General features: G+C 23.6%; 2 protein-coding genes across 4 annotated transcripts in view; one reads left to right on the forward strand and one right to left on the reverse strand.

Annotated features, from left to right (window-relative positions):
• Positions 1–230: 230 nt before the first annotated feature.
• Positions 231–16,769, forward strand: LOC117174546 (sarcoplasmic calcium-binding protein 1). 3 transcript variants are annotated; one of them, XM_033363750.1, is made up of 6 exons: positions 231–346; positions 449–548; positions 5,680–5,852; positions 10,774–10,903; positions 13,162–13,265; positions 16,533–16,769. In XM_033363750.1, exons 2-6 carry the CDS (start codon positions 497–499, stop codon positions 16,659–16,661), a joined length of 588 nt encoding a protein of 195 aa, XP_033219641.1. In that variant the 5' UTR covers positions 231–346; positions 449–496; the 3' UTR covers positions 16,662–16,769. The 3 variants fall into 3 exon arrangements, with proteins under 3 accessions (XP_033219641.1, XP_033219642.1, XP_033219643.1); XM_033363751.1 differs by having other exon boundaries at positions 5,680–5,846; XM_033363752.1 differs by lacking the exon at positions 449–548.
• Positions 16,770–24,197: 7,428 nt separating this feature from the next.
• The window catches only part of LOC117174432 (nucleoside diphosphate-linked moiety X motif 8), a 4,153-nt gene continuing 2,210 nt past the window's right edge, over positions 24,198–26,140 (reverse strand). Inside the window, exon 2 of the mRNA XM_033363549.1 lies at positions 24,198–24,998. Coding sequence (XP_033219440.1) covers positions 24,317–24,998 — 682 coding nt within the window. The 3' untranslated portion in view covers positions 24,198–24,316. The remainder of the gene's footprint in view (positions 24,999–26,140) is intronic.

Genomic DNA, 26,140 nt, shown 5'->3' on the forward strand with positions numbered 1-26,140 from the left:
TAGATAATAAACTTGCGGTAGATTACGAATTCTCAAAAATAAATATTTTCCTGTGTTACAAAAATATGAGAAATGTCTTTCTTTCTTGCGACGAGTGAAAATTAAAAAAAAAGATCGATGACGTTCGTTGAACGCATAAATTCGAGTCAGAATCCCCCGCACTTTTCTCCTCCCGCTTCCTCTTTGAGATTCTAATCTTAGCAGACTCCGAAGACTCTACTCGAGTTCAGTACAAATTTGTTCTTCACGCTGATTCGCCGAAATTGCTAAAGTTGTTTTCGAGTGTCAAAAACTGCTCTTCTTGAATCGAGTTCCGAGTTTTGTGGAAAAAAGTGAATTTGTGATTGTATGTTGATCAATTTAAAAAAAAAATTAATTTGAAAAAAAGTTAATTTCGGTTTTAAAAAGGAACCGGTCAAAGTTTAATCGATGTGAATATTTTTTTCAGGGAAAAGAAAAAAATAAAAGCTCGTTTAAAACGAGGAAATACAATAAAATGGCATACAGCTGGGATAATCGTGTTGATTTTATAGTCAAATTTCTTTATGGTTAGTATAAATAAATAATTGGGCACACGTAACTGAATTAATTTCAAAATATACAAATTTCGGTTTTTGGAATAAAAAAATTCAGTTTATCTTTTATTAATCAGATTTTGGCACCAACATCTTATCGAAAAGTACTAATGACCTCACAGAAAGGTGTGAAAATTTAATATTAGAAGTTATTGGTCTATTTGTAACTAATTAAAATCTAATATCATTCAAAAATTTTAAGCAAAAACTCCTCAAGAGTGGAAAAGTGCAAAAGGAAAATTAAAGAAAATTAAAAGTTCAACTTTAAACTTTAAACGGTTGAAACCCCAAATATCAATTCTATTCCTGAAAATTGAAAAAAATATTTTCTAATGTTGAAAACTGAAGAAAATTGATATATTTTCAATAGGTGAAAATTCCGTTGAGAAATATTAAATAAAATTGAAAAAAGTTGAATTTTCAGCTATGATTCATATTTTGAATTTTCTTCAAATTAAAACAATTACATTTTTAAATGTTAAAAGTTTGTTAAAAGTTAAATAAAATTCAATTGTTGAAAATTAAAATGTTGAAAACTTAATATATATATTTTTGGTTAATTTTCTACTAGTTTCATGAATTAAAATTTCTGTTTTCGTCCATTTTCGACAATAGAATTTTCAACTGTTGAAAATTCAGTTAATAACTGCCTTCAATTTTCAACAGTTAATAATTCAAATTTCAATTTTCTCTTCAATTTTCAACAGTTAATAATTCAAATTTCAATTTTCTCTTCAATTTTCAACAGTTAATAATTCAAATTTCAATTTTCTCTTCACTTTTCAACAGTTACATTTTATACTGTTGATGATTCAATTATCAGCTTTCTTCAGTTTTCAACATTTAAATATTTAATTCGAAATTATCTTCAATATTTAATAATTGAATTTTCAATTTTCTAGAATTTAAAATAATTGAACTTTCAAATGTTAAAAATTCAACTGCTGAAAATTGAAGAAAATTCTTACATTAATTTACAACAGTTGAAAGTTAACTGTTAAAGATTAAAGAAAATTCAAATGTTGAAAACATTAATTTTCTGACTCAATTCACTTTAATTTTCTGAAGTTGATTTTTCAGCTGTTGATAATTTAATTATATATTTTTCAATTATCAGCCCTTTAAAATTAAGATTTCTCCCATTTTTACAGTTGAATATTAAATTCTTTAAAATTTCCAACAATTGAATTTTCATCCGTTGAAAATACAATTATCAATTTTCAGTTTCAGCAGTTGATTAGTTGACAATTGAACTCTTGGAAACTCATTCTTCATTTTTATTCCATTTTGACTTTTGTTCAATTTTTTAAAATAGAATTTTCAACTGTTCAAAATTAAATCATAATTTTTCTTTCATGTTTAATAGTTGAAAATTCAATTAAAAATTTTTAATAGTTAATAATTCACTTTTCAATTCTTCTTAACTTTTTACTCGATTCAATTAACAATTTTCTTTAATTTTCAATATTTTAAAATTAAGTTTTTTCAATTTTTAAGCATTAAATTTTTTTTTCTTCGACTTAAAATAATTGAAAAAAAAAATGAATACAATTGATAATTGATAATTTAATTCTGAACAGTTGTGTATTGAGTTGTTGAAAATTAAAGAAAATAGTGATCACAGTGCAAAAGGGGCTCAAAAAAGGGAAAATAGGATAATTTCTGCATGAAACATGAAAAAAAGAGATTAGTTAATTTTTTTATTAAATGTTATAAATTCTCTACTGAGAGACCATTGGATGTGAATTTACGAAGAAAAAGTATTTGTCAGTAGTGATCCATTTTCGAAAAAATCTACTTTTTTTAACATCTTTATTTTATGGATTGAAATGTTTATTTATTAGATTCCCATGTTTAATTTAACAGTGAAAAAATTAAAGAAAGTTCAACTGTTGAAAAATTAATATTCAATTTTCTTTCATATTTAATTTTCCTAAATTTTCTTAAATTTTCAACAGTTAATAATAAAAATGTCTTTAATTTTCAAAAGCTAAATTTTCTACTGTTGCTAATTTGATTTTTACTTTTCTTCGATTTTCAATTGTTGAAAATTCAATGATCAATTTTCTTAAATTGTCAACAATTAATAATTCAATTTTCAACAGTTGAAAATTCATATTTCAGTTTTCTTCAATTTATAGCAATTGAATTTTCAATTGTTGACAATTGAATTTTAAACATTTAAAATTTAATTTTTATTATTTCAATTTAAAATTTCATAAAAGAAATGGGGAAAAGAGGAACTTTCTCCATAATAGAGGAATTTTTCAAAAAAGGGAACGCGCATGGAAATATGGAAAATATCGCTATAATAAATATTTATTAATTAATATATTGTATTTTACAATTTCGTGATTAATCTGTAATTTGCTGTCTCAATGTATAATACAATAAAAAAATTATCTAGTCGAATAAAAAAAATCATTGTGTGTCTAATTTATTAACCCTCATTATGCTTTTTAATTAGGAGGACCATTTTGTTATCAAGACTCTTATATTGCTTAATTAATAAGACCTGAACTGTGCTTGAAAATTACATGGAAAATAATTTATTAATAAAAATTAATTTAATTTTGGAAGTCGAATTTTTGATTTATTAAAGCTAACAACTGCCTGCCCATGTGCTAAAAGAAATTGGGGGAACTGGAATTATAGGGCGTGACAATTAAATCTTATATAGTATTTGATATGCTCTGCCAAATGACAAATATACTTTAGAACGCGGTCATTACAACGGGAACATAAATATAAATACAGTCTTTAAGAAGAACTATATTTATCGAAAGGTTGAAGAAACTAGAAAACAGTTCAATTTTGTTAGGAAATTATTGTTTAAGCTCAAAAAAGTAATAACAATAATAAATAATTATTTAAAAAATAAAAAATCATTTAAAATTTCCCAGGAATCTTGAGAAATTTTGTTCATTATCTTCAAGCCTTTCAAAGTACTTAAAAAGTTTTTTAAAAGTTCCAAAATTTACATTTTGTATTAATTGTTCTTTTAATAGTTTATAATAATTAAAGTTTGTCCTACAATTTTTTTTTAATTCTACAAAATTAAAGTTATTGCCTTAAAATCTTTCAGATTCTTTTTTGAATATTTTTCAAACCATTTCAAATATTCCCTTAAAATTAATTTTGCAAAAAGAAAATCATACATAATTTTTCCAGGAATCTTAAGAAATTTTTTTATCTTCTGGCAACCTTTCAAAATTCTTGAAAAGCTTTTTTTTTAATCTTCCAAAGTCTACATTTTACTTCAATTCTGTTCTTCAATTTTTTAACATTAAAAATGATTATTATTAAATAAGTTTTTGAAATTTGTTCAAAACTTTTTAATATATATTAAATAGATTCGAATTTTTTGTAAATTTTTTTTAATGTACAAAATTAAGAACATGTCTTTAATAATACATATGCCTTTAAATCTTTCAGAATATTTTTTGAAAATTTTGGGAACTTCTTTTAAAGTTATTTGATTTTTTTTTAAAATATGTTTTTGTCCTGTAAAATTCAAAAAACTTGTCTTCTTAGTTTTCTATCCACTTTTTCGAAATAAATTAGAGGAAATCATTTTAAATGCTTTGAAATCTTTTTCCATTTTCTGTTACAATTAATTTTTCAAAATACAAAATCATTTTTAATTTCCCGGGAATCTCAAGAAGGTTTGCTTATTATTTTGAAGCTTATCAAAGTTTATTTTGTACCATTGTCTTTAAATCTTACAGATTTTTTTTTATTTTGGAAACTATTTGAAACATTCCCTTAGAATTAATTTTGCAAAATAAAAAAACCATACAACATTTTTTCAGGAATCATAAGAAATTTTTCTTATCTTGTTGCAACTCTTCAAAATTCATAAAAAACTTATTTTTTATAAATATTCAAAAATCTATATTTTCTTTTATAATATTTATTTATTATTAAAATTATAATATTCATTATTATTGACTTTAAATCTTCTAGATTATTTTTTAAAAATTTTGGAAACCTCTCTTAAAGTTATTTGATTTTTCTTAGATTTTTTGTCCTTGAAAATTGAAATTTTTTTCTTTTTGATCTTCTATCATGTTTTTCGAAATTATAGGAAATAATTTGAAATCTTTTATTAATAATTTAAAAAAAGTCATTAAAAATTTGTCCAGAAATCTTAAGAAACCTTTTTTATTCTCTTGAAAAATTTTAAAGTACTTATATGGTCGTTAAATTTTGTCGCAATATTCAAAAATCTACGTATGATCGATTTTGTTTGAAATCTTAAATTTAAAATTATTTTTAAATTTTTTCAAAATTTCTAAAAATGTTCTGAAATATTTTTAAATTTAACTATAATTTATAAATCCTGCAAAATTAAGAAAAATTATCTTCCAAATTCTTTTTCGGGAATTCTGGAAATCTTTTGAAATGTTCTAAAGTCGTTTTAAATAAATTCAAAAAATAAAAAAATTATTTTAAATTCTTGCCGGAATCTTAGACAATTTCTTTTGTTCCCTTGAAACTTCCCTCTTTTCTTGAAATTTTTTCTAATTTTCAACTAGTTTCAAATTTTTTAAATATATCTTAAAATGATTCAAATTTTTCCTACAATTTTTTTAAAATTCTGCAAAATTAAAAAAAAATACATTAAAATCTTTGAACTTCTTTTTTGAAGATTTTGAAAATCTCACTTAAATGTTGTCTATTTAAAAAAACGTATCCTGTAAAATTGAAAAAATTTTTCTTTTAAATTTCGAACCTTCAAAAACATTTTTTTACATTTATTAAAATAGGGATCAAAATCTTTTCAAATTTTTAATTAGTTTTGAAATTTTATCAAAACTTTAAAATATATTCTAGTGATTCGATTGTTTTAAAAATTATTTTTAAATCCTAAGAACATAAAAAAGCCTTAAAATCTGTCAATCATTTTTTACAATTTTGAAAATCTTTTACAATTAATTTTTTTTATATAAAAAGTATTAAAAATTTTTCTAGGAATCTTCAGAATTTGTTTATATTGTTGAAACATTTCAAAATCCTTAAAATAATCCATAATCAATTTAATTATTTCAAATAAAGCGTTTACTTAAAAAAAAGTAGTTAAGTCTATTAATTGTTTTTTCAGATATAGATAATAATGGAGTAGTAGATCAACATGATTTTGAATGTATGGCTTTAAAAATGACTCTCATCGAGGGAAGGGGAGAATTCCACTACAATCGATATCAGGAAAATTTACACATAATGATCTCCTTATGGGAAGAAATTGCCGAACTTGCTGACTTAAACAAGGTAAAGGTAAAAAATCCATTTTTTTTTAATATTTAAAAAATATTTTATTTTCATTTTTAAAACGGTTTTTAGATATTATTCGAAATTTTTTTAAATGCTTCTAATTTATTTTTAATATTCTTGAAAACTTAATTTCTCAACATAAAAAATAATTTTTAATTTTTCCAAAAATTTTATAACATCTTTTTCCTATTTATTTTTTAATGCTTTTAAAACCTTTAAGAAATAATTTGAAAACTTTTTTCGTTTTCTCTCAAAATCCGGTTTTCAAAATAAAAGATTATTTGAAATTTTAGCAGAAATCTTAAGAAATTTGTTTTTATATCTTTTCAACAATTCAAAATTCTGAAACAGCTTCTAAAATTTTGTTAATATTTTTAATTTTTTAGATTTTAAACATCTTTTCAAAACTTTTTAACTTTCATGAAGATCATTTTTACTTTGTTTTAAATTCATTTTTTCAAATAAAGAATCTTTTCAAATTTTAGCACGAATCTTAAGAAATTTTTTTTATTCTTTTAAAACTTTTCAACATTCTTAAACAGCTTCTAAATTTTTTAAATTTTCATTTATTTTTGGTGAAAATTTTTATATTTTTTCGAATTTTTAAGAAACCTTTTGAAAATTTTTGAAAATTTTAAGGAAATTTTGTTATTCTCTAGAAACTTTTGAAAATTTTAAAATGCTTCGAAATTGTTTGAATTTTTTTTAAATTTAAATGATTTAAAAATGTTTTCAAACCTTTTAAACTTTCTTATGTTTTAGAATAATTCGAATTCATTCTATGCTTTAAAAACAAATTCTACAACATTAAAATCTTCCAGATTATTATTTATGAATCTTTTCAAGTCTTAAGTTATTTTGTAATGTTTTCAAAACTTCTAAATTTCTCTTAAACTAACTCAATTAAAAAAAATTAATTCTGCAAAATTAATCTTTTAAATCTTCCTTAAACACTCTTTTTCGAAATTGTAGGAAATAATTTTAAATTTTGTCTTAAAATTGCTTTTTTTTTATAAAAAATCATTTGAAATTGTCCCAGGAATCTTAAGAAATTTGTTTAGTCTCTTAATATTTTTGAAAATTTTTAAAAACCTTCCTTTTTTTAAAATCTACTTTTTTCAACAAAAAAAAGAACATTTGAAATCTTTACAATCATTACATTATTTATGAATTTATTTAAATCTTCTAAATATCTAGTTAAAAAATATTGTATTATTGATTTTTGTAGAATGGAATTGGTATTTTTTAACTGAAACATCATATTATCTATATTTTTTATTTATTTATTTTTTATCTTTCTTTTTAATAAATAAATTATTGTTCTTTTTAATCCAATAAGAATTACGTCAAAAATTATTATAAGCCTTCACCATAAAAAAATGTGTATATTTTTTGGAACAATAAGAGCACACTGAAAATCGTTAAAAAATTATTATTGGTTCGAAATTGCATCACGCTTCGCGGAAATATTGGCTAAAGTGTAAATAATAAATGTCGTATTTTCGTACTTGAATTCATTCTGAGCATTTCGCAATTTATGCCATCGATTTTCGAGACCATGAGACGAATCTCTATTTTAATTTACTCAGCAATAAAACTATAAACGAATCTTGATATTTATTTAGATTACTTTATTTTAATATTTTGATTAAATTAATTTAAATTTAGAATTATTTAAATTAACTAATTAATCGCGCGATAATTGCACGTGTGTTTGTTCAATTATATGAATAAATTTTTGTTTGAAGATTTGAAATATGTCGGTAAAGTGTCTAGAAACATTTTTATTTTATAGTGTTTTATCAAACTTTAGAAAAGTCAATTTAAATTATATTTAGGACTTTTAGAAGTTAAGAAGAAATTAAAAAATATTTGATAAAATTAAAGGTAATATTTTCAAGTTTTAAAATGCTTAAAATCTTTCAAAATAAAAACATTGCCCTAAAATTTTCCAGATATCTTTTTGACGTTTTAAGAAATATTTTGACATTTTTTTATTTTCTTTAGAAATTAATTTTTTAAATAAAAAATCACATAAAATGTTCCCTGGAATCTTGAAACCTTTTTTGTTCGTAATCTTCAAAAATATAAACTTTTTGTTCAATATCTTTTAGATCTTTTAAAGTTCTAAATTATTGTAGAATTTCTTCAAAGCTTATAAATATCTGCTAAAATTATTATTATTTTTTCAATTTTAAAAAAATTCTGCAAAATTAGAAAAAAATCTTAAAATCTTCCAGATACTTTGTAAAAACTTGGAAAGTATTTTGAAATGTTTTGAAACCTATTCAAATTAAATTACAAAAATAAAGAATCCCATCAAATTATCCTAGAAATCAGAATTTTTTTTGTCTTGAAACCTTTCAAACTTATTAAAAAGCTTCTAGATTTTTTGTTCGTTATCTTCAAAAATCTACATTCTTTTTTACATTTTTGTAAATTTTCTTTAATTTCAAATTATTTATGAAATGTTTTCAAGACTTAAATATAATGTTGAATTATGGAAATTTTTCCATTTCTTTTTTAAATCATGCAAAATTGAAAAAAATGTCTCGAAATCTTCAAGGTTTCTGTGTGATAATTTTCAAAAACTTTTCGATTCTATTGAAAACTTTTTTAATATTCTCTCGAACAAAAATTAAATAATATTCTTCAGAACAAAAAATCCTTTAAAAATTTCATAGAATCTTACCAAATTTTCTTTATTCTCTTGAAAGCTTTCAAAATTCTTAAAAAGATACTTGTTTTTTGAAATATTGAAAAGACTACATTTTCTTTAAACTTGTTTGAAATCTTTTCAAATTTTAAATTATTTTTGAATTTTTGTTAACATTCTAAATATGTTTTTAAATTATTTGAAATTTTCCCTATATTTTTAAAAACTCCCGCTAAATTAAAAGCATGTATCAGAACTTTTCAAATTCTTTTACAATTTTGGGAACATTTTGAAATAATTTGAAACCTTTGTAAATTTTATTTTCAAATTAATTCTTCAAAGTAAAGAATCTTTTTAAATTTTCGCAGAAATCCTATGAATAATTTTTTATTCTTTTGAAACATTCCAAAATTCCTGAAAAGCTAAGTGTTTTTTTAAATATCTATTTTAAAAATCTACATTTTCTTTAAACTTTGATTAAATCTTTTCAAATTTTTAATTATTTTTTAATTTTTGTTAGCTTTCTCAATGTTTTAAAAGTATTTGAATTTTTCCTAATATTTTTACAAACTCCCGCTGAATGAAAAGCATATCTCAAAACATTCCAAACTCTTTTTTTGGCAATTTTGAAAATATTTTGAAACCTTTTTAAAATTTTCTCTTGAAATTAATTTTTCACAATGAAGAATAATTTTTAATTTTTATAGAAATCTTATGAAAATTGTTACATTCTCTTGAAACCTTTCAAAATTCTGAAAAATCGGCTTGTTTTTTGAAATCTTAAAAATATACATTTTGTTTCAACGCTTTAACGATTTTTTCAAAATTTTGAATTTGTTTTCAAAATTCTTAAAAAGTTTTTCAAGTATTTCTTACAATTTTTTCATATTCTGTAAAATCAAAAAAATTAATGTAAAATCTTCCAGATTCTTTTTTGAAAACTTTGGAAATATTTTTAAATCTTTTTAATTTGTTTTAAATATTCTTTTTAAACTAATTTTTATCAACAGATTTTCGTTAAATTGCTTAAATGCAGTCACAATTTAAACATCCATTTTCGAATTTATTTATTAAAAAAAATTAAATTAAACTAAATTCTGAAATAATTCCCTTGTCTTTTTGGAAATGATTCGCATTATTTCAATTGAATATTTAGAACAATTTGAAATGATAAACATATTTTAATATTCCAAATTTTCAGAAAGACATCTTGTCATTTATTTAAATAATTTAAAAGCAGTCAACAATAGTTTAAGGCAAATAGACGCTATTAAAAAATGAAAATCTTCATTTAGAAAAATTTTCTGATAACTTCGTCAGTAAATTTTGAGAAATTATGGCAAGTAATTAGGTTCAAAATAAATCACGACCGGAAACGGCTAACGATGTTGGGATTTTGGCACTTAAATATAGATCAGAGAAATTTTACTTATTAGTTACAATACAGAGACTTTTAATGAAATACGGATGGCTGAAAAATCCTGAAAAATAAATTTCCCAACACTGTGAAATTCCCGAAAAAGAAAATAGTAAAATAGAAAATTCCGGAAATTATGAAATTTGCCGAAATAAAAAGAATCTAGAATTGGAAAATTCTAAATTAATAACATTTCCGTAAGAATATTGCCGAATTATAAAATATCCGATACTGCAAAATACCTGACGCTAAAAAATTCTTTAATATAAACAATTAAAAACTGTGTTTTACCGATCATATTTATTCAATAAAAATACAATAATAAAATATATTCATCAAAATTTTTTAAAAATGTTAAATGTATTTTTTTGAATTATTTTTTGAGTTTTATATAACAAAAATTGAAAAAAAATAGTTCTTTATATAAAAGAACAATACAAGAACAAGATTTTTATTATCAAAGCAATAATTTAAACAAATTAGTATGCACATAAAAAAAACAAATATTGAACATTTAAAAAAATCATTCGACAAAGATATTTCTTTACACAATTTTTAATAAATGATATGGATTAAATAACAATTTTCTTAATTGTTAAAGTTTGGGAACTTTCGATTTAGAATATTTTACTTTTCGGGAATTTTAAAGTATCGGGAATTTTTTTCAGGATTTTTTATTCGTCTTGGTTTAAACCAGCCAATATAAATTTATTAAATAATCAATATTAATTGATAAAATACCATTAGGTATTTAGCAAAAAATGATTTAAATCAGCCATTTTAGTCTTTCGTTTTATTTTTTTTTGCTTTTAAAAAGTGAACTATTAATATTTTTTAAATGTTTTTTTTAGGATGGAATCGTAACGAATGAAGAGTTTAAAAGAGCTGTGCAAATGAGCTGTGTTGGACGTCCGTACCGCGAATTTCCCCAAGCAATGAAAATGTTCATCGACAGTCATTTTAAATTAGTTGACTTGAACGGTGAGAATTTTATATTTTTTAGCAAAAGCAGCAGTACAAATTTTTTTATTTTCTTTTCATTATTATTTTTTATTCTGAAACAAGAATATTAATTTTTTACCAAAAAAAGCGATTTTTCAACAACAAAACGTGAAGAATTAAATTTCAGTTTAAAAATATTAATTTCCCATACAAAAATTTCAACAAAAGTGATGAATTTTCAACTTAAAATATGGATTTTCAAAAAGTAGGATTAATTTTGAAACAAGAAAAATCTTTTTTACCAAAAAATGGAATAGTTAAATTTTCAGAAAAAAATTAATTTTCAACCAAACTGATGAATTTTCAATTAAAATGATTATTTTTTAACTGGAATAGTTGAATTTTAAACAAAAAAAAATTATTTTCGTTAAAAAAAATACATTAATTATCAACCAATTAGTTGAATTCTCAAATAAAAAAAAATTACTTTTCAACCAAAAATCCAAGTCAAATTTTCAGTTAAAAAAAATTAATTTTACAACAACAAAATTGTACTAACCTGAAAAATGTTTACTTAGAATTATGAATCTTTAACTGGAATAGAGGTATTTCAAAACAAATAGATGAAGTTAAAAAAAAAGATTAAATTTCAACCAAGTAGTTTTATTTTCAACCAAAAAGATAAATTTTCTAATAAAATGATGAATTTTTAATTGAAATATTTCAACTTTAAACCAAAGAGATGAATTTTCATTAAGAAAAATAAAAGAATTTTCAACCAAGAAGAATAATTTCTACCAAAAAAGTCCAATTTTTTAAAAAATACATGAATTTTAAGCCAAAAAGATTCATTTCCACCAAGAAATTAAAATTATTCGTTAAATTAATTAATTTTCAACCAAAGTGATGAATTTTACATAAATAAATTATGTATTTTCCATTAAAATTATGAATTTTCAACCAAGAAGATTAAGATTAATTTTTTCCAACAAGATTTTGTTATTCGTTAAAAAAATTAATTTTCAACCGAAGAGATGAATTTTTAAGAAAATAGATCAATTTTCGATCAAAAATAAAGAATTTTCAACAAAATATATGAATCTTTAACTGAAATAATTCAATTTTAACCTAGAAAGATGAATATTCAACAAAACACATGAATTTTCAAATAAAAAAATATAAATTTTTAACCAAACATGGAAAATTTAAATTTTCAGGACTAAAAATTAGTTTTCAACCAAACTGACGAATTTTCAATAAAAATGATGATTTTTCAACTTTAATAGTTGAACTTTAAATGAAAAAGATGAATTTTCAATCAAATGATAAATAATTTTCACCAAAAAAGTTTAGTTATTCTTTAAAAAAATTAATTTTCGAAAAAATATTAATTCTAAACGAAAAATCTAGTAGTTGATATTTCCAATAAAAAATATTTTTATTTTTATTAAAAACCCAGTTGATTTCAACCAAAAAAGCAGACTTTTCAAAATGAGTTGAATTTTACACCACTAAAGAATTTCCAGTGAAGAAAGAGAAAGAATAGCAAAGAAAATGTTGAACTTTTAAGCCAAAAATGTATTTTTCAACTAAGAAGATTCACGTTCTACCAAAAAAATGAACTATAAAAAAATACATCAATTTTCAACCAAAAATGGAATGTTTAAATTTTCAGTTTAAAAAATTAATTAAAAAAAAAGAAAAGAATTTTTAACTAATGAGATGAATTTTCAACTAAAATGATAAATATTAAAAAAATTATTGTTAAACAATGTGGTTCAGTCTTCAACAAAGTAATTGAAGTTTCACAACAACAAAAAATCCTCAACCTAAGATGATTAATTTCCAACAAAACAGTTGCATTTTTCACTGAAAATGATGAAATTTCTATCAGAAGAGATACATTTTTCAACCTAAAAAATGAATTTTCCAGAAAATAGTTGAATTTCTATCTGAAAAAATATTTCAGTTAAATTTTCGACTATAAATTTATTTTTATAATAAAGGAGTTGAATTTCGTACGAAAGCAGCTCAAAGAACAGTTGAATTTTCAGCCCAAAAAGATGAATTTTTAATCAAGAAGATTGCTTTTTAACCAAATTGTTGAATTTACAATCAAGAAACACAATTGTAACTAAAAATAGAATCGTCAAGAAGAATCATAAAAAAATGAAATAGAAATAAAATTAAAAGGCACATAAATTACTAACGCAAACTTATATAAGTTTTTTGAAAATGAAAATCATTTTTTTCTTTTTTTTTTTAGAATTTGATAATAATAAAATCTTATTTTTTAGATGACGGTGTAATAGCAGCGGACGAATTTCGTTATAACTGCGTTACAAGAATTCCAGTCGACAATGTCGATATTCTTGATGAATCCTATCAGCACCTTTTAAATGTATGTGAAAATCTTAATAGTAATTTTACTTATTTAACCTTCTAATTTTGTTGAAAATAATTTTAAAAAATTAGTCCAAGTAGGCGTTACGCGCCTACAAAAAAAAGGGTTTCTTAGCCTATTAATACGTTAATTAAGTCTTTCATACCTTTCCCTCTCCTACAACGTTCCATAATTTCTCTTCCTCACCACCCTCATTTATAATATCTTCTCCAAACTTTCCCTACTCCCATATATATTTTTCCTCAATTACCCTACCTATTCTCCCCTCATTACTCTTCTCTTGGCATCATTGACATTCAATTCCACTCTTCTCATTATCCCTTACTTCCTTTCGCTTCCCTCCCATAATATCCCCCTAATTCCCAACCCCTTCTTTCCTTTTCACAACCTTTTTACAACAACTTGCCATCCCATTATTTCCCCTCATTTTCCCTACTCTACGTCCTTTCATTTCTCCTACTTCAGTTCCTTTCATTCATTCTCACTTCTCCTACACAAGTTTTACTCATATCCCTACTTCCCCTCTCCTTATTTCTCCTACTTCACCCCCCCCCTCATTCACTCTGACTTCCCTTAATCCCCCTCTCAGTTGCTTAACCGGCATTTCCTCTATTTTTATTACTCCAATCTCTTATTTCTCCTCACTTCCACTAATTCCTCTTCCATAATGTCCCCTCTTTTCTTCTACTTTGCCATCCTTGATTTCTCCTACTTCACCTACTCTACTCTCCCTATTTCTTCTTACTTCCACTAATTTCCCTCCTATAATTTCCCCTTATTTCATTTACTTTACCATTCTTGATTTCTCCTACTTCACCTCCCATCGTTCACACTCACTTCCTTTACTCCACACTTCCACCACTTCCCAAAACATAATTCCCCCTAATTTCTCCTGCTTTGCCTCTCCTCATTTCCCTTCAGATTTATTCCCCCTCATTATTCACCGCACCCCGCTCTCTCATTTCTCTTTACTTCTCTTACTTTACTTCCAATAATATTCCCTCATTTTCCATCCCCTGAATTCTTCTAACATCCCTTACTTCGTCACCAATCATTTCCCCTTATTTCTTCTACTTTACCGCTCCTTATTTCTCCTACTTCATCTACCATCATTCACACTTATTTCCCTTAAAGTGTCCTCATTTCCCCTGAAATAATTGTACGTCCTTGACCTTCCCTTCACTTCCCAATCCCTTATTTCTCCTCACTTTACTACTTCCAGAAACAAAATTCCCTTTCATTTCTCCTGCTTTTCCTCTCCTAATTTCCCTTTAGTTCCATAGCCCCTCATTATTCACCGCATCTCGTCCCCTGAGTTCTCTTTACTTCCCTTACTTTACTTCCCACAACTTACCCTTATTTTCCATCCCCTCATTTCCCTTACTTCATCTTCCATAATATACCCTCATTTTCCCGATTTTCACCACTTCACCCCCTTATTTCTCCTCACTTCCACTAATTCCCTTTCAATAATATCCCCTCATTTCTTTTACTTTACCACCCCTTATTTCTCCTACTTCATCTTCCACCATCCACCCTCACTTTCCTTACACCCGTCTCACTTCCCAACCCTTATTCTCCTTTTTTCCCTAAGCCTCATTTCTCCATTCTTCCCATTCCATAATTTCCATAATTTCTCCTAATTCCCCCCCACCCCCTTTAATTCTCCTACTTCACCTTCCATCATTCACACTCACTTTCGGGGTGGTGATTCGGCGGGAGATTTCAAATTACCAGTCAATTCACGGTTTTCTTAAGGTCAAGGTTTCCAATTTTCCCAGTCAGCTAAAAGTAGCATACTCATATTTGCCGCTAAACGCAAACATTTATTTTAATTCATGATGTTTATTCCAAACATCTTTTAAAACAACAGAAAAAATATTGCAAAATAAATTAATTTGGAAAAAATACTTAAATTTTCCACTAAAAAATATCAAATTTTGACAAAAATTGAAATAGTTCAACTTTCAGTTGAAAAAAAATTAATTTTCAAAAAAAAAAAAAAACTGAAATAGTTGATTTTTCAACAGCAAATTAATGTCCAGTAAAAAATAAATCGCCAATCAAAAATTAAATTATTAAATTTTAAGTTCAAAAAAATTAATTTTCAACCGAAAAGAAGAATTTTCAATTAAAAATATGGATTATTCAATTAGAATAAGCTAAATTTTCAAAAGAAAAAATATAGTTTTCACACAAAAAACTAACTTTCCAAAAAATAGTTACATTTTCAAACAAAGTTATGCATTTTGAATTAAAATTGTAAATCTTTAATTGCTATCGTTAAATTTTAAAATAAAAAGATGAATTTTTAACGAGAATAATTGAATTTCTGGCCCAAAAGTTGAATTTTCAACTATATAGATTAATTTCCACAAAAAAAACACACAATTTTTCAACTAAAAAAGATCATTTTTAACCAAAAATTGAATAACTAGATTTTTAGTCGAAAAATAAATGATCAACCGAAGAGATGAATTTTTATCTAAAATTATGTAAGATTCAACTGCAAAAATAATTAGATTTTCATTTTAAAAAACAAAATAATTTGCATTCAACTAAAATGATAAATATTTATTTGGAATACTGGAATTTTTTAACGAAAAGAAGAATTTTGAAACAAGAAGATTAACCTGCAAAGAAAAAGATCATTTTCTACAACAAAAAAATCGATTTTTAGCAAAATATGTGGATTTTATACAGAATAGTAGAATTTTCAATGAAAAAAAAAAAAAACAAATTTTTATCCAAATTGTATAATTTTGATCCAGAAAAGTTCAATTTTCAACCAAACTGTTGAATTTTAATTAGAATGGTGAATCATCAACTGGAATAGTTTAATTTTATATCAAAAAGATGAATTTTCAACCATAAAGATTCATTTTCTACAAAAAAGGCGAATTTTTCACAAAATACGTAAATTTTCAAACAACTATTTTAGTTTCTGAACAAATAAAAATTCAATAACAAATTATGATTCAATTAGAGTAAACTGAGATAATCTGAAAAATTAATGACTGTGAAAAATGTAGAAATTACTTTTCTAAATTGACCAAAATTATTAAAATAATGAAGACTTGAATTTGACTGCGATCAGAAGTAATTTCTCGGTTTTTTCCCGGTCATCCCACTTCCATTTCCATAATTTCCCCTCCTTGAAAAAAGTACGTCGCACCGACCAAAACTATCAAGATTTTAGCCCGGGGCTACGAAACCCTAAAAATATTATGATGTTGATGTTAATAAACATTTTAATGTTAACAGGACGACGATAGAAGAAGAGGTGGAATAACTTTGTCTCGTTACCAAGAACTTTACGCCCAATTTCTGGGTAACCCAGACGAAAATTGTCCAGCAGTTCATCTATTTGGTCCATTGCACGAACTATGTTGATTTTATAAAAGAACACGAAAAAATATAAACCTCATGCAACTGTACAAAAAGACAAGTTTAATATTATATTTAATTTCATAATCAAGAATGAAGAAAAATATTCTAATGGTGAATAAATTGATATATTTTAGCTAAAATGTTGTTTTATTTACAAGCTATTGCAGGGTGGCCGTTTTAATCGACAAAATAAATTCCCGGTTTTTTCCGGTTCGCAAACATTTTTCACGGCCAATGAAATTTTAAAAATGGAACATTAAAGCTAAAAAATTTCCACTTGAGGTAATAAAAACTGAGCTGTAAATTGAAGCACTCAAAGTGGAACTGTTAAATTTTAAAATTGAAATTTAACAATTTTTAATTTAAAAAATTTTGTTTTCTAATGCTCAATAATTTAGGCGTATAAAATTAAAGCTACTAACATTTTTCAATATAAAAAAATACAAATCCACTTTTTCATTTTAAATGTTCTAAATTCAAAAATCAATCAATGAACTTTAAAATTTTCAAAATTATATAATTTTAAGGAATTTTAAGCTCGAAACATTAAATATTGAAAATTTTAAAAAAAATTTACTAAACACTTCAATTAATTTTATCTTTTAAAATTAATTGAATTTTTTCTACAATTTTCAGAAAATCCTGCAAATTTTAGAACATTTCTTTACAATTTGAATAAATAAATAACAATTGAAAATTTATTAGTTTAAGAGAATAACTTTTTCAAAGATTTAAACAAAATTTTGAAAAAAGATTCTAGAGGATTTTAAGAAAACTTTCTAAAATTTTTATGATAATTTTTTATGTTTTTAAAACTCCTAAATATCTTTTAAAATTACTCAAATTTTTTCTACAAATGTTCATTTGTTTTGGTTGAATTCAACTGTTTTCTTTTCTTCTTTAAAAATAAAAATCTTTTTTGATTATAGGGTTAAAAATTAAACTCATCTCCTTTGTTTAAAAAAAAATCTTTTTTGTTGAAAATCCTTTTTTTTGCTAAAAATTCGTTTTATTGAAAAAATGAAAATTTACTGAAAATGTAACTATTCTAGTTGAAAGTCGAACTAATTTCTTAATTTTTTTTTAAACTGGAAATGTAACTATTCTAGTTCAAAATTCCAGTTCCTGGGTAAATATTCACCTTTTTTGGTGGAAAATTAATCTTTTTGGAGAAAAATTAAATAATTCTAGTTAAAGATTCATCATGTTAGTAGAAAATTTATCACTCTATTAGAAAATGTAACTATTTTGTTGAAAATTAGTTTTTTTTTAATATTTCTTTTAAATTGAAATTTTCTATATTTCTGTAAAAGGTTCATTATTTTAGTTGAAAATTTCTCAGATTAGTTGAAAATTATATATTTTTTACCTGAAAATGTTACTTTTCCATTTTTCGTTAACAATTGATCTGTTTAAGTTCAAAATTACACTATTTGGTTGAAAATTGAACAATTTTGATGAAAATGCATCTATTTTGTTTAAAAAATCGTCGGTTTTAGTTAAAAATTTATCTTTTTGATTGAAATTTCAAATATTTTACTTAAATATTCATGACTTATTTAATTATATATTCAGGTTTTTGGTTTAAAATAAAACTGCTTGGTTGAAAGTTAAACTATTTTGTTAAAAATTCATATTTTTTATTCAAATTCATCTATTCCAGTTGAAGATCCATCATTTTTTTAAAAATTCATTACTTTGGTTGATTGGTTTTTTAAATGGCAAATTAAATTTTTTAAATAAAAATGTGCGAATTCCACTTTTGGTTGAAAAATTATTTTTTTTATTATTTAAAAATTAATGTATTTTGTTGAAAAATCGTCCTTTTTTGGTAGAAAATTAATCTTTTTGTTTAAAAATTAATCTTTTTTGTTTAAAATTCTATATTTTCACTTAAATAGTTAGGAATATGAAGCTGTTTAAATTTAATTTCATGTAGAACTCACAATAATTTTACCTAAATAAGCACTGAATTTCAAGTATGAAACAAGAACAGGCAGGCCGTATTAAAATCTTTGAAATTTTTACGATTTCAGGCTTTCTATGTCAAATAATTCAGTTGAAGATTCTTTATTATTAAATATTTTGTTTCAATTTACATGTCTTAAACAAAAAATCAAATATTGCTAAAAATTCAATAATTAATATATTTTTTTAATTAAAAATTTCAAATTGAATGGGTTAAAAATGGGATATTTTAGACTGAAACAATATTTTAAATTTAATAAAATCCTTTAATTAAGAATATATTATTATGAAGTTATTTTTAAGTTGAAAATAGTTTATAAATTTTCGGTCACACATTTGTTTAAAGACTGCCTTCAAATTGAAACCGTTCAAGTTTTAACTTTAAAATCTGAAAATCCTTAAATTTTGAACTGATTTAAAATCGGTTTTATTCATTTTTTATTACTTAAAGTACAGATAAATTAAAAAAAATTTATTAAATAAAAGTGTTTCTTATCCAAAAATTTCATAATCAAAGGCTTTTATTTTTTATTTGTTCAAGTCTTTAAGAAAGCATTTAAAAATTCTTTAAATTAAAAATGTAAGCTTAAAAATAAACATTTTAAATGGAAAATTTTTAATGTAAGCAAATTTTGAATTAAGCATTGTTAGGTTAAATAATAGCATACTTGAAAAACACAAAAATTCAACTAATTATTTTAAAACTGTTGAAATCGAACTTGGACAGATTTTTCTTTTAAAAATTTGTAAAATTCCCGGTCAAAAAAAATTCACTGTCATTTACCGGTCCAGCGGTCACCCTGTATTGATTTTTTTTAGCTCTTGAAAAATTCGGACTTCACAGCCAAAAATGTTCTCAAAACAAGGAAAATGGGGTAATTTTTCAGGAAAAAATAGGAATTAATTCTTTTAAATTAAATTAATGTAGATACCGTATTGAATTTAATATATGAATCGCTTTAAATTTCTAAGATTTTAAGCCGAGATATTACATTAAAAAAAAATTTTTTTTCAAGAAAAGGGTAAAATTTCCATGTTGAAATGTATAATTAAAAAAAAATGTCTTTTCAACCCGAGAAGACGATTTTTCAAAAAAAAAAGAAAGAAAGTTGGGTTTTCGAAAAAATAATTGAAGTAGAAAAATAATGTTTTTAACAAGATAGTTTAATTTTTAACAAAAAATTTTGGATTTGTTTCGAAGATAAATTTTCAATCAAATGGTAGAATTTAAAAATAAAATAGATTAAACTTCAACAAAAACAGTTGTTTTTGATATTTTTTTTTACCAAAAAATCAACTTAAAAATCACATTTGTAAAAAAGTAGAACTTTCAACAACAAAAATTAAATTTTTAAACATATAGTAAAGTTTTTAATCAAAAGAGAGATAAAAAAATCGTTTCCAGCTAAAAAGTATGACTCTTCTACCAAAATAAAAGAAGAATTTTCGATCCAAAAGGACGAATTTTCTATCCACAAAAACGAATTTTCAGTGAAACCGTTGATTTTCAATAAACAAATCACATTTAAAAAAATGATATATTAAAAAAAAAAGAGTCGAATTTTCAACAGAATGGTAAAATCTTTAACGAAATAGTTGAATTTTCAATAAAAAAATTAATTTTCAACTAAAAAAAGATGAATTTTTAAGAAAATAATTCAATTTCCAAAAAAATTGTCAAATTATTAATAAAAATAGACAAATCCTAAAACAAAAGTATAACCGTGGACTTTTCAATTAATAAAAAAATAACTTTCAACCCAGTAGTTGAATTTTTAAGCCAAAAGATAAATTTTTTTTGTAAAAGGCATTTGAATTTTCAACAAAAAAGATGACTTTTCTACCAAAAAACGAAAAGAATTTTTAATCCAAAAGGACGAATTGTCAACAAAACAGTTGAATTTTTAATAAAAAGAAAAAGATCAAATTATAAAAATGGCCGAATTTTCAACCAAAATAATTAAATTTTCAAAAAAATAGTAAAATTTTTAATCAAAAGAGATCAATTCTGAACCATAAATATAATAGTGGACTTTTCAATGAAAAAGAATTAAATTTCAACCAAATAGTTGAATTTTCATTTCAAAAGGACGAATTTGTTGTAGAAGGCAGTTGAATTTTCAACAAAAAAGATAATTTTCAACTAAAAAAAAACTATCAGTTTTCTACCAAAATAAAAAAAAAGAATTTTCAAACCAAGAGGATGAATTGTATATGTATAAAGGCAAATTTGTATCAAAACAGTTAAATTTTCAAGAAAAAAGATCATTTTCAACTAAAAAACATTACTTTCCAATCAAGAAATGTAACTTTTCTACCAAATAAAAATAAATAATTTTCAATCTAAAAAGACGAATTTTCTATTCACAAAGATGAATGTTAGTAAAACAGTTGAATTTGTAATAAAAAGATCACATTTTAAAAAAATAGTATACTTTTCAATCAGAAGAGATCAACTTTGAACCAAAAATATAATATTGACTTTTCAATTAGAAATAATTAACTTTCAACCAAATAATTGAAATTTTCAATAAAAAAGCTTTAAAATTTTATTTCAAACTCTTGAAAAATCTAGAAGTGGTTTTAGATTTTTCCAAATTCAAAATCATTTTTGAATTTTTTGTCAAAACTTTTAAATATATTTCAAAATGAATTGAATTTTGTCTATAACTTTTAGAAACTCCTGCAAATTAAAAAAAAATTAAATGTGAATTTATAAATAACAATAGAACATTTATTATTTGTAAAAATATTAGAGTAATTTTAAGAAATATTTAGAATTTTTACAAAGATTCGAATTAAATTTAGAACTTGAAATAATTTGAAATACTTAAAGCCGAATTTTAAATAAAATTTAAAATTTTGCAGATTTCAAACAAAAAACTTTGTTGTAACAGAAAGTTTAGGAAGGTTTTAAGGATTTTATTTAATTTGCTGGATGTTCAAAAATTGTAGGAAAAACCGAATTAATTTTAAAATATATTTAGAAGTTCTGAAAAAAATGTTAACACACTTCGTTTAAATTACTTGAAATAATTTCAAGTTTTTAATTAATTTTGAATCTTTTCAAAACTTCTAAATATCTCTTAAAATTACTCAAATTTTTTTTACAAATAATAATTATTTTTCTAATAATAATTATTATTTATGCGTCAAAATTGAAGAATTTCACTGATAAATTAAACACTTTTTAGACAGAACAATTAAAATTGTAACTCTGAAAGTTTAAAAGTCCTTCGAATATCTAAAGATTCAAAGCTTTCTATGTAAAACAATTCAGTTTCAAATAGTTTTCTTTTAAATACTTGGTATCAATTTACTCGTCTTAAATGAACAGCGAAATATTGCTAAATATTAAATACTTATTCTTTTTCTACATTAAGAAATTTCAAATTATATAGGATAAAAATTAAATAATTTGAACTAAAAATATTTTAAATTTAATAAAAAACCTTTAATTATGACTATATTATTATGGATTTATTTTTAAGTTGAAAATAGTAAAACGCACTTTTACAGTTTTTAATAGCTGAAAAAATTAATAGAAATAATATATTAATAAATTTATTTATTATACTTAATATCAGATATACTTATTCCATTTTTAGTTGAAAGTGTATATTTTTTGCTTTCGTTAGAAAATTAATTTTTTTGGGTTAAAATTCGTGTTTTTTGTGTAAAATTCCATTGTTCAGTTTAAAATGAGTCTCCTTTGTTTAAAATTAAGTGCTTTCTTGCAAAAGTATCCTTTTTGTTAGAAAAACCAACCGTTTTGTAGAAAATTTCTCTTGTTGGATAATGATTGAAATATTTTATTGATTTTTTAACTGAAAATTAAACTTTTATAGTTAAAGATTTATCATTTTAGTTTTAAATTAACCTCTCTGGTTTAAAATCGGCTATTTCGTTGAAAAACCTTCTTTTTTGTTGTTAAAATTACATTTTTTAATAGAAAATTTAATTATCCCACTTCTTATGGAAATCGTATCATTTTTAGTTGAATTTCCATCCTTCTTTGATTAAAATTAAATTATTTCATTTGAAAAATTATGTATTTCGTTGAAAATTCGTCTTTTTTGGTAAAAAAGTAATCGTCCGTGTTGAAAATTAATCTGTTTTGATTAAGAATTGAACTATTTTGTTTGAAATTCGTCCTTTGTGGTTTAATGCAACTGTTTTTGATTTTAAATTAAAATCTATTTTTGACAAAATATCATACAATGATCACTGCATTCTCAAAAGTTCATTTTTCAATTGAAATACGTCATTTTTAGTTTAAAAATTCAACTATTTAGCTGAAAATGTTTCGAAACAAGAAACATATAAACTAAAAATTAATAAAATAAAATTTGGACTAAAATCAAATTTATAAGTTCTTAAAAAAAGATTTCAAAAAAAATATAGAATTTGAAAAAATATAAAACATGATTTTTCAAGATTTTTAACTTAAATTTTGAAGCATTTTAGGGATTTTTAAACTTCAAAATAAAAATAATAAATCACGAAAATTTTTATTTAAAAGTTACAATCTGGAAATTCTTCGATTATGAACGGATCTAGAATTGTTTGGTTAAATCAATTATTGTTCAGTTTCTTACACTTCGAGTACAGATCTATTTTAAAAATAATTTATTTATTTATATTTACAGTTGATCAAATAAAACTGCTTTTTATCCAAAATTTTCAACTTCAAATGCTTTTAATTTTTAATTGTTTAAATCTTCAAAACTGCACTTTAATTATTTTAAAAAACTGTTTAAATCGAACTTGGGCAGATTTTTCTTCTGAAAATTAATCAATTTCTCGGTTTCTCGGTTCGGCGGCTTAAAAATTAAAAATCTAAAATGGATTCTAAAAATTTTGTAAAATTTCCGATCAAAAAATAAATTCACTGTCATTTCCCGGTCCAGCGGCTCATTATTCCATCTGTTCATAGAACGGGATACCAAAATAAAATTGGTCTTAAAAAAAAGTACGATCCACTAAAAGTAAACAAAAATATTGTACTTTATTCTTCGAAATCAAATCAGATTTACAAAAATGATAAATTGTTAAATTTTAACTATAAAATGTTAAATTTTTAAGCCAAAAATACGAATTTTTGATAGAAGGTAGTGAAATTAAAAAAAAGAGTCGAATTTTCAACAGAATGGTAAAATCTTTAACCAAACAGTTGGATTTTGAATAAAAAAATTAATTTTCAACTAAAAAAAGATGAACCTTTAAGAAAATAATTCAATTTCCAAAAAAATTGTCAAATTTTCAATAAAAATAGATGAATTCTGAAACAAAAGTATAATAGTGGATTTTTCAATTAATAACAAAATAATTTTCAACCCAATAGTTGAATTTTTAAATCAAAAGATGATTTTTTTTATAGAAGGCATTTGAATTTTCAACAAAAAAGACGAATTTTCAGCAAAACAGTTGAATTTTTAATAAAAAGAAAAAGATGAAATTAAAAAAATGGCCGAATTTTCAACCAAAATAATTAAATTTTCAAAAATATTCCATCTGTTCATAGAACGGGACACCAAAATAAAATTGGCCTTAAAAAAAAAGTACGATCCACTAAAAGTAAACAAAAATATTGTACTTTATTCTTCGAAATCGCCTCGGAAAAAGGAAAATACATGATCCCACCTCTCCAAGAATAAAAACCTAAAATTTACGACTATCTACAAAATCGATCAGACTTGGAATTTCATTTGCATTGATTTATCAATCGGTTGCAGGTACTTAATTTTGTGTGTGTAGCAATTAGACACAAGCGAATTCATTATCATGTGCGTTATTGCGGCAGTGAGTCCCCAAATTCGATGCTTGCCCCCAAGATAGGTCGGGAGTGTAAAATTATTTCGAAATTGCGTAAAACGACAGAGAGAAGGCTCGCATAAATTTTTCAGTGTGAGCACAAAGGCCTCCTCAACTTCGTGGGTGTTGATTTTGAGCTTTTCCGGGTCAATTTCCCCGATGTAGCCGAGAACTGGCATCACACTTACGTCTTTTCTTATAAATAAATCCGTACTCGTCCAGACGTCCACATCCTTTTGCGGAATTCGAAGTTCTTCCCAGGTCTCTCTCAAGGCCGTGTCGATTAAACTGGGATCATTTTCATCGTGCATTCCACCAGGAAATGAAACTTGACCCTGGTTGGAACTGACTTTTGTTGAGCGAAGGGTATAGAGAAATCCAAGGTCGCCTTTATAAGTGCAGAGAGGTGCGAGCACTGCCGCTTTTTTTTGTGGTCTCAATTCCGAATTTTTCGGGACTTTGTACAATTTTAATTTTTGGATGCAAGAAGCTCGATTCTCCTTGCTGAGAACAAGTTCCGGTCTCAGTTTCGATGCATCAAACGTGCCGAGGTTTCGTCTGTGGAAAGTTTAATCCAAAATAATATTTGCTATTTTCAATCTTTTGTTATTGAAAATTATTCTGATAGGATCGCGAAAGAAAGAGCTCAATTTTTATGAAAGGACAAAACAACACTTTTTAACCAAATAGTTGAATTTTCAACCAAGGCCGATGACGTTTCTACCCAACATTCGATAAAATAGTTGAATTATTAAAACAGAAAAATAACTGTCAACCAAATAATTGGATTTATAAGAAAAAAGTTGAATTTGTAAACAAGAAAGATGATTTTTTTTTTACCAAAAAAGACGAATTTTTATTAAAAAAGATCATTTTCGACAAAGAATGATAAAATTTTAATAAAATAATTGAATTATCAAATCAGAAAAAATAATTTTCAATCAAATAGTTGGATTTCAAAGAGAATAGTTGAATTTGAAACCAAAAAAAGATGACTTTTTTATCGAAAAGAAAAGAATATTCAATCCAAACGGTCAAATTTTCAATAAAAAATTTAATTTTCAACAAAGAATGATAAAAATTCAATAAAACAGTTGAATTATCAAATCAGAAAAATAACTTTCAAGCAAATAGTTGAATTTTTAAGGAAAGAGTTGAATTTGCAACCAATAAAGAATACTTTTCTACTGAAAATATGAATTTTCAATCAAAAAGACGAATTTTCAATAAAATAGTTGAATTAGAAAACCAGAAAAATCATTTTCAACGGAAACAATTGGATTCATAAGGAAATAATTGAATTTACAATCAAGAAAGCTGATTTTTCTATAAAAAAAGATAACTTTTATTTAAAAAATATCATTTTCAACAAAGAATGATAATATTTCAATAAAATAATTGAATTATCAAAACAGAAAAAATAATTTTCAATCAAATAGTTGAATTTAAAAGAGAATAGTTGAATTTGAAACCAAAAAAAGATGACTTTTTTATCGAAAAGAAATGAATATTCAATCCAAACGGTCAAATTTTCAATAAAAAAGATCATTTTCAACAAAGAATGATAATATTTCAATAAAATAATTAAATTATCAAAACAGAAAAAATAATTTTCAATCAAATAGTTGGATTTCAAAGAGAATAGTTGAATTTGAAACCAAAAAAAGATGACTTTTTTATCGAAAAGAAAAGAATATTCA

This window comes from Belonocnema kinseyi, chromosome 6 (assembly GCF_010883055.1).
Source record: "Belonocnema kinseyi isolate 2016_QV_RU_SX_M_011 chromosome 6, B_treatae_v1, whole genome shotgun sequence".
Lineage (NCBI taxonomy): Eukaryota > Metazoa > Arthropoda > Insecta > Hymenoptera > Cynipidae > Belonocnema > Belonocnema kinseyi.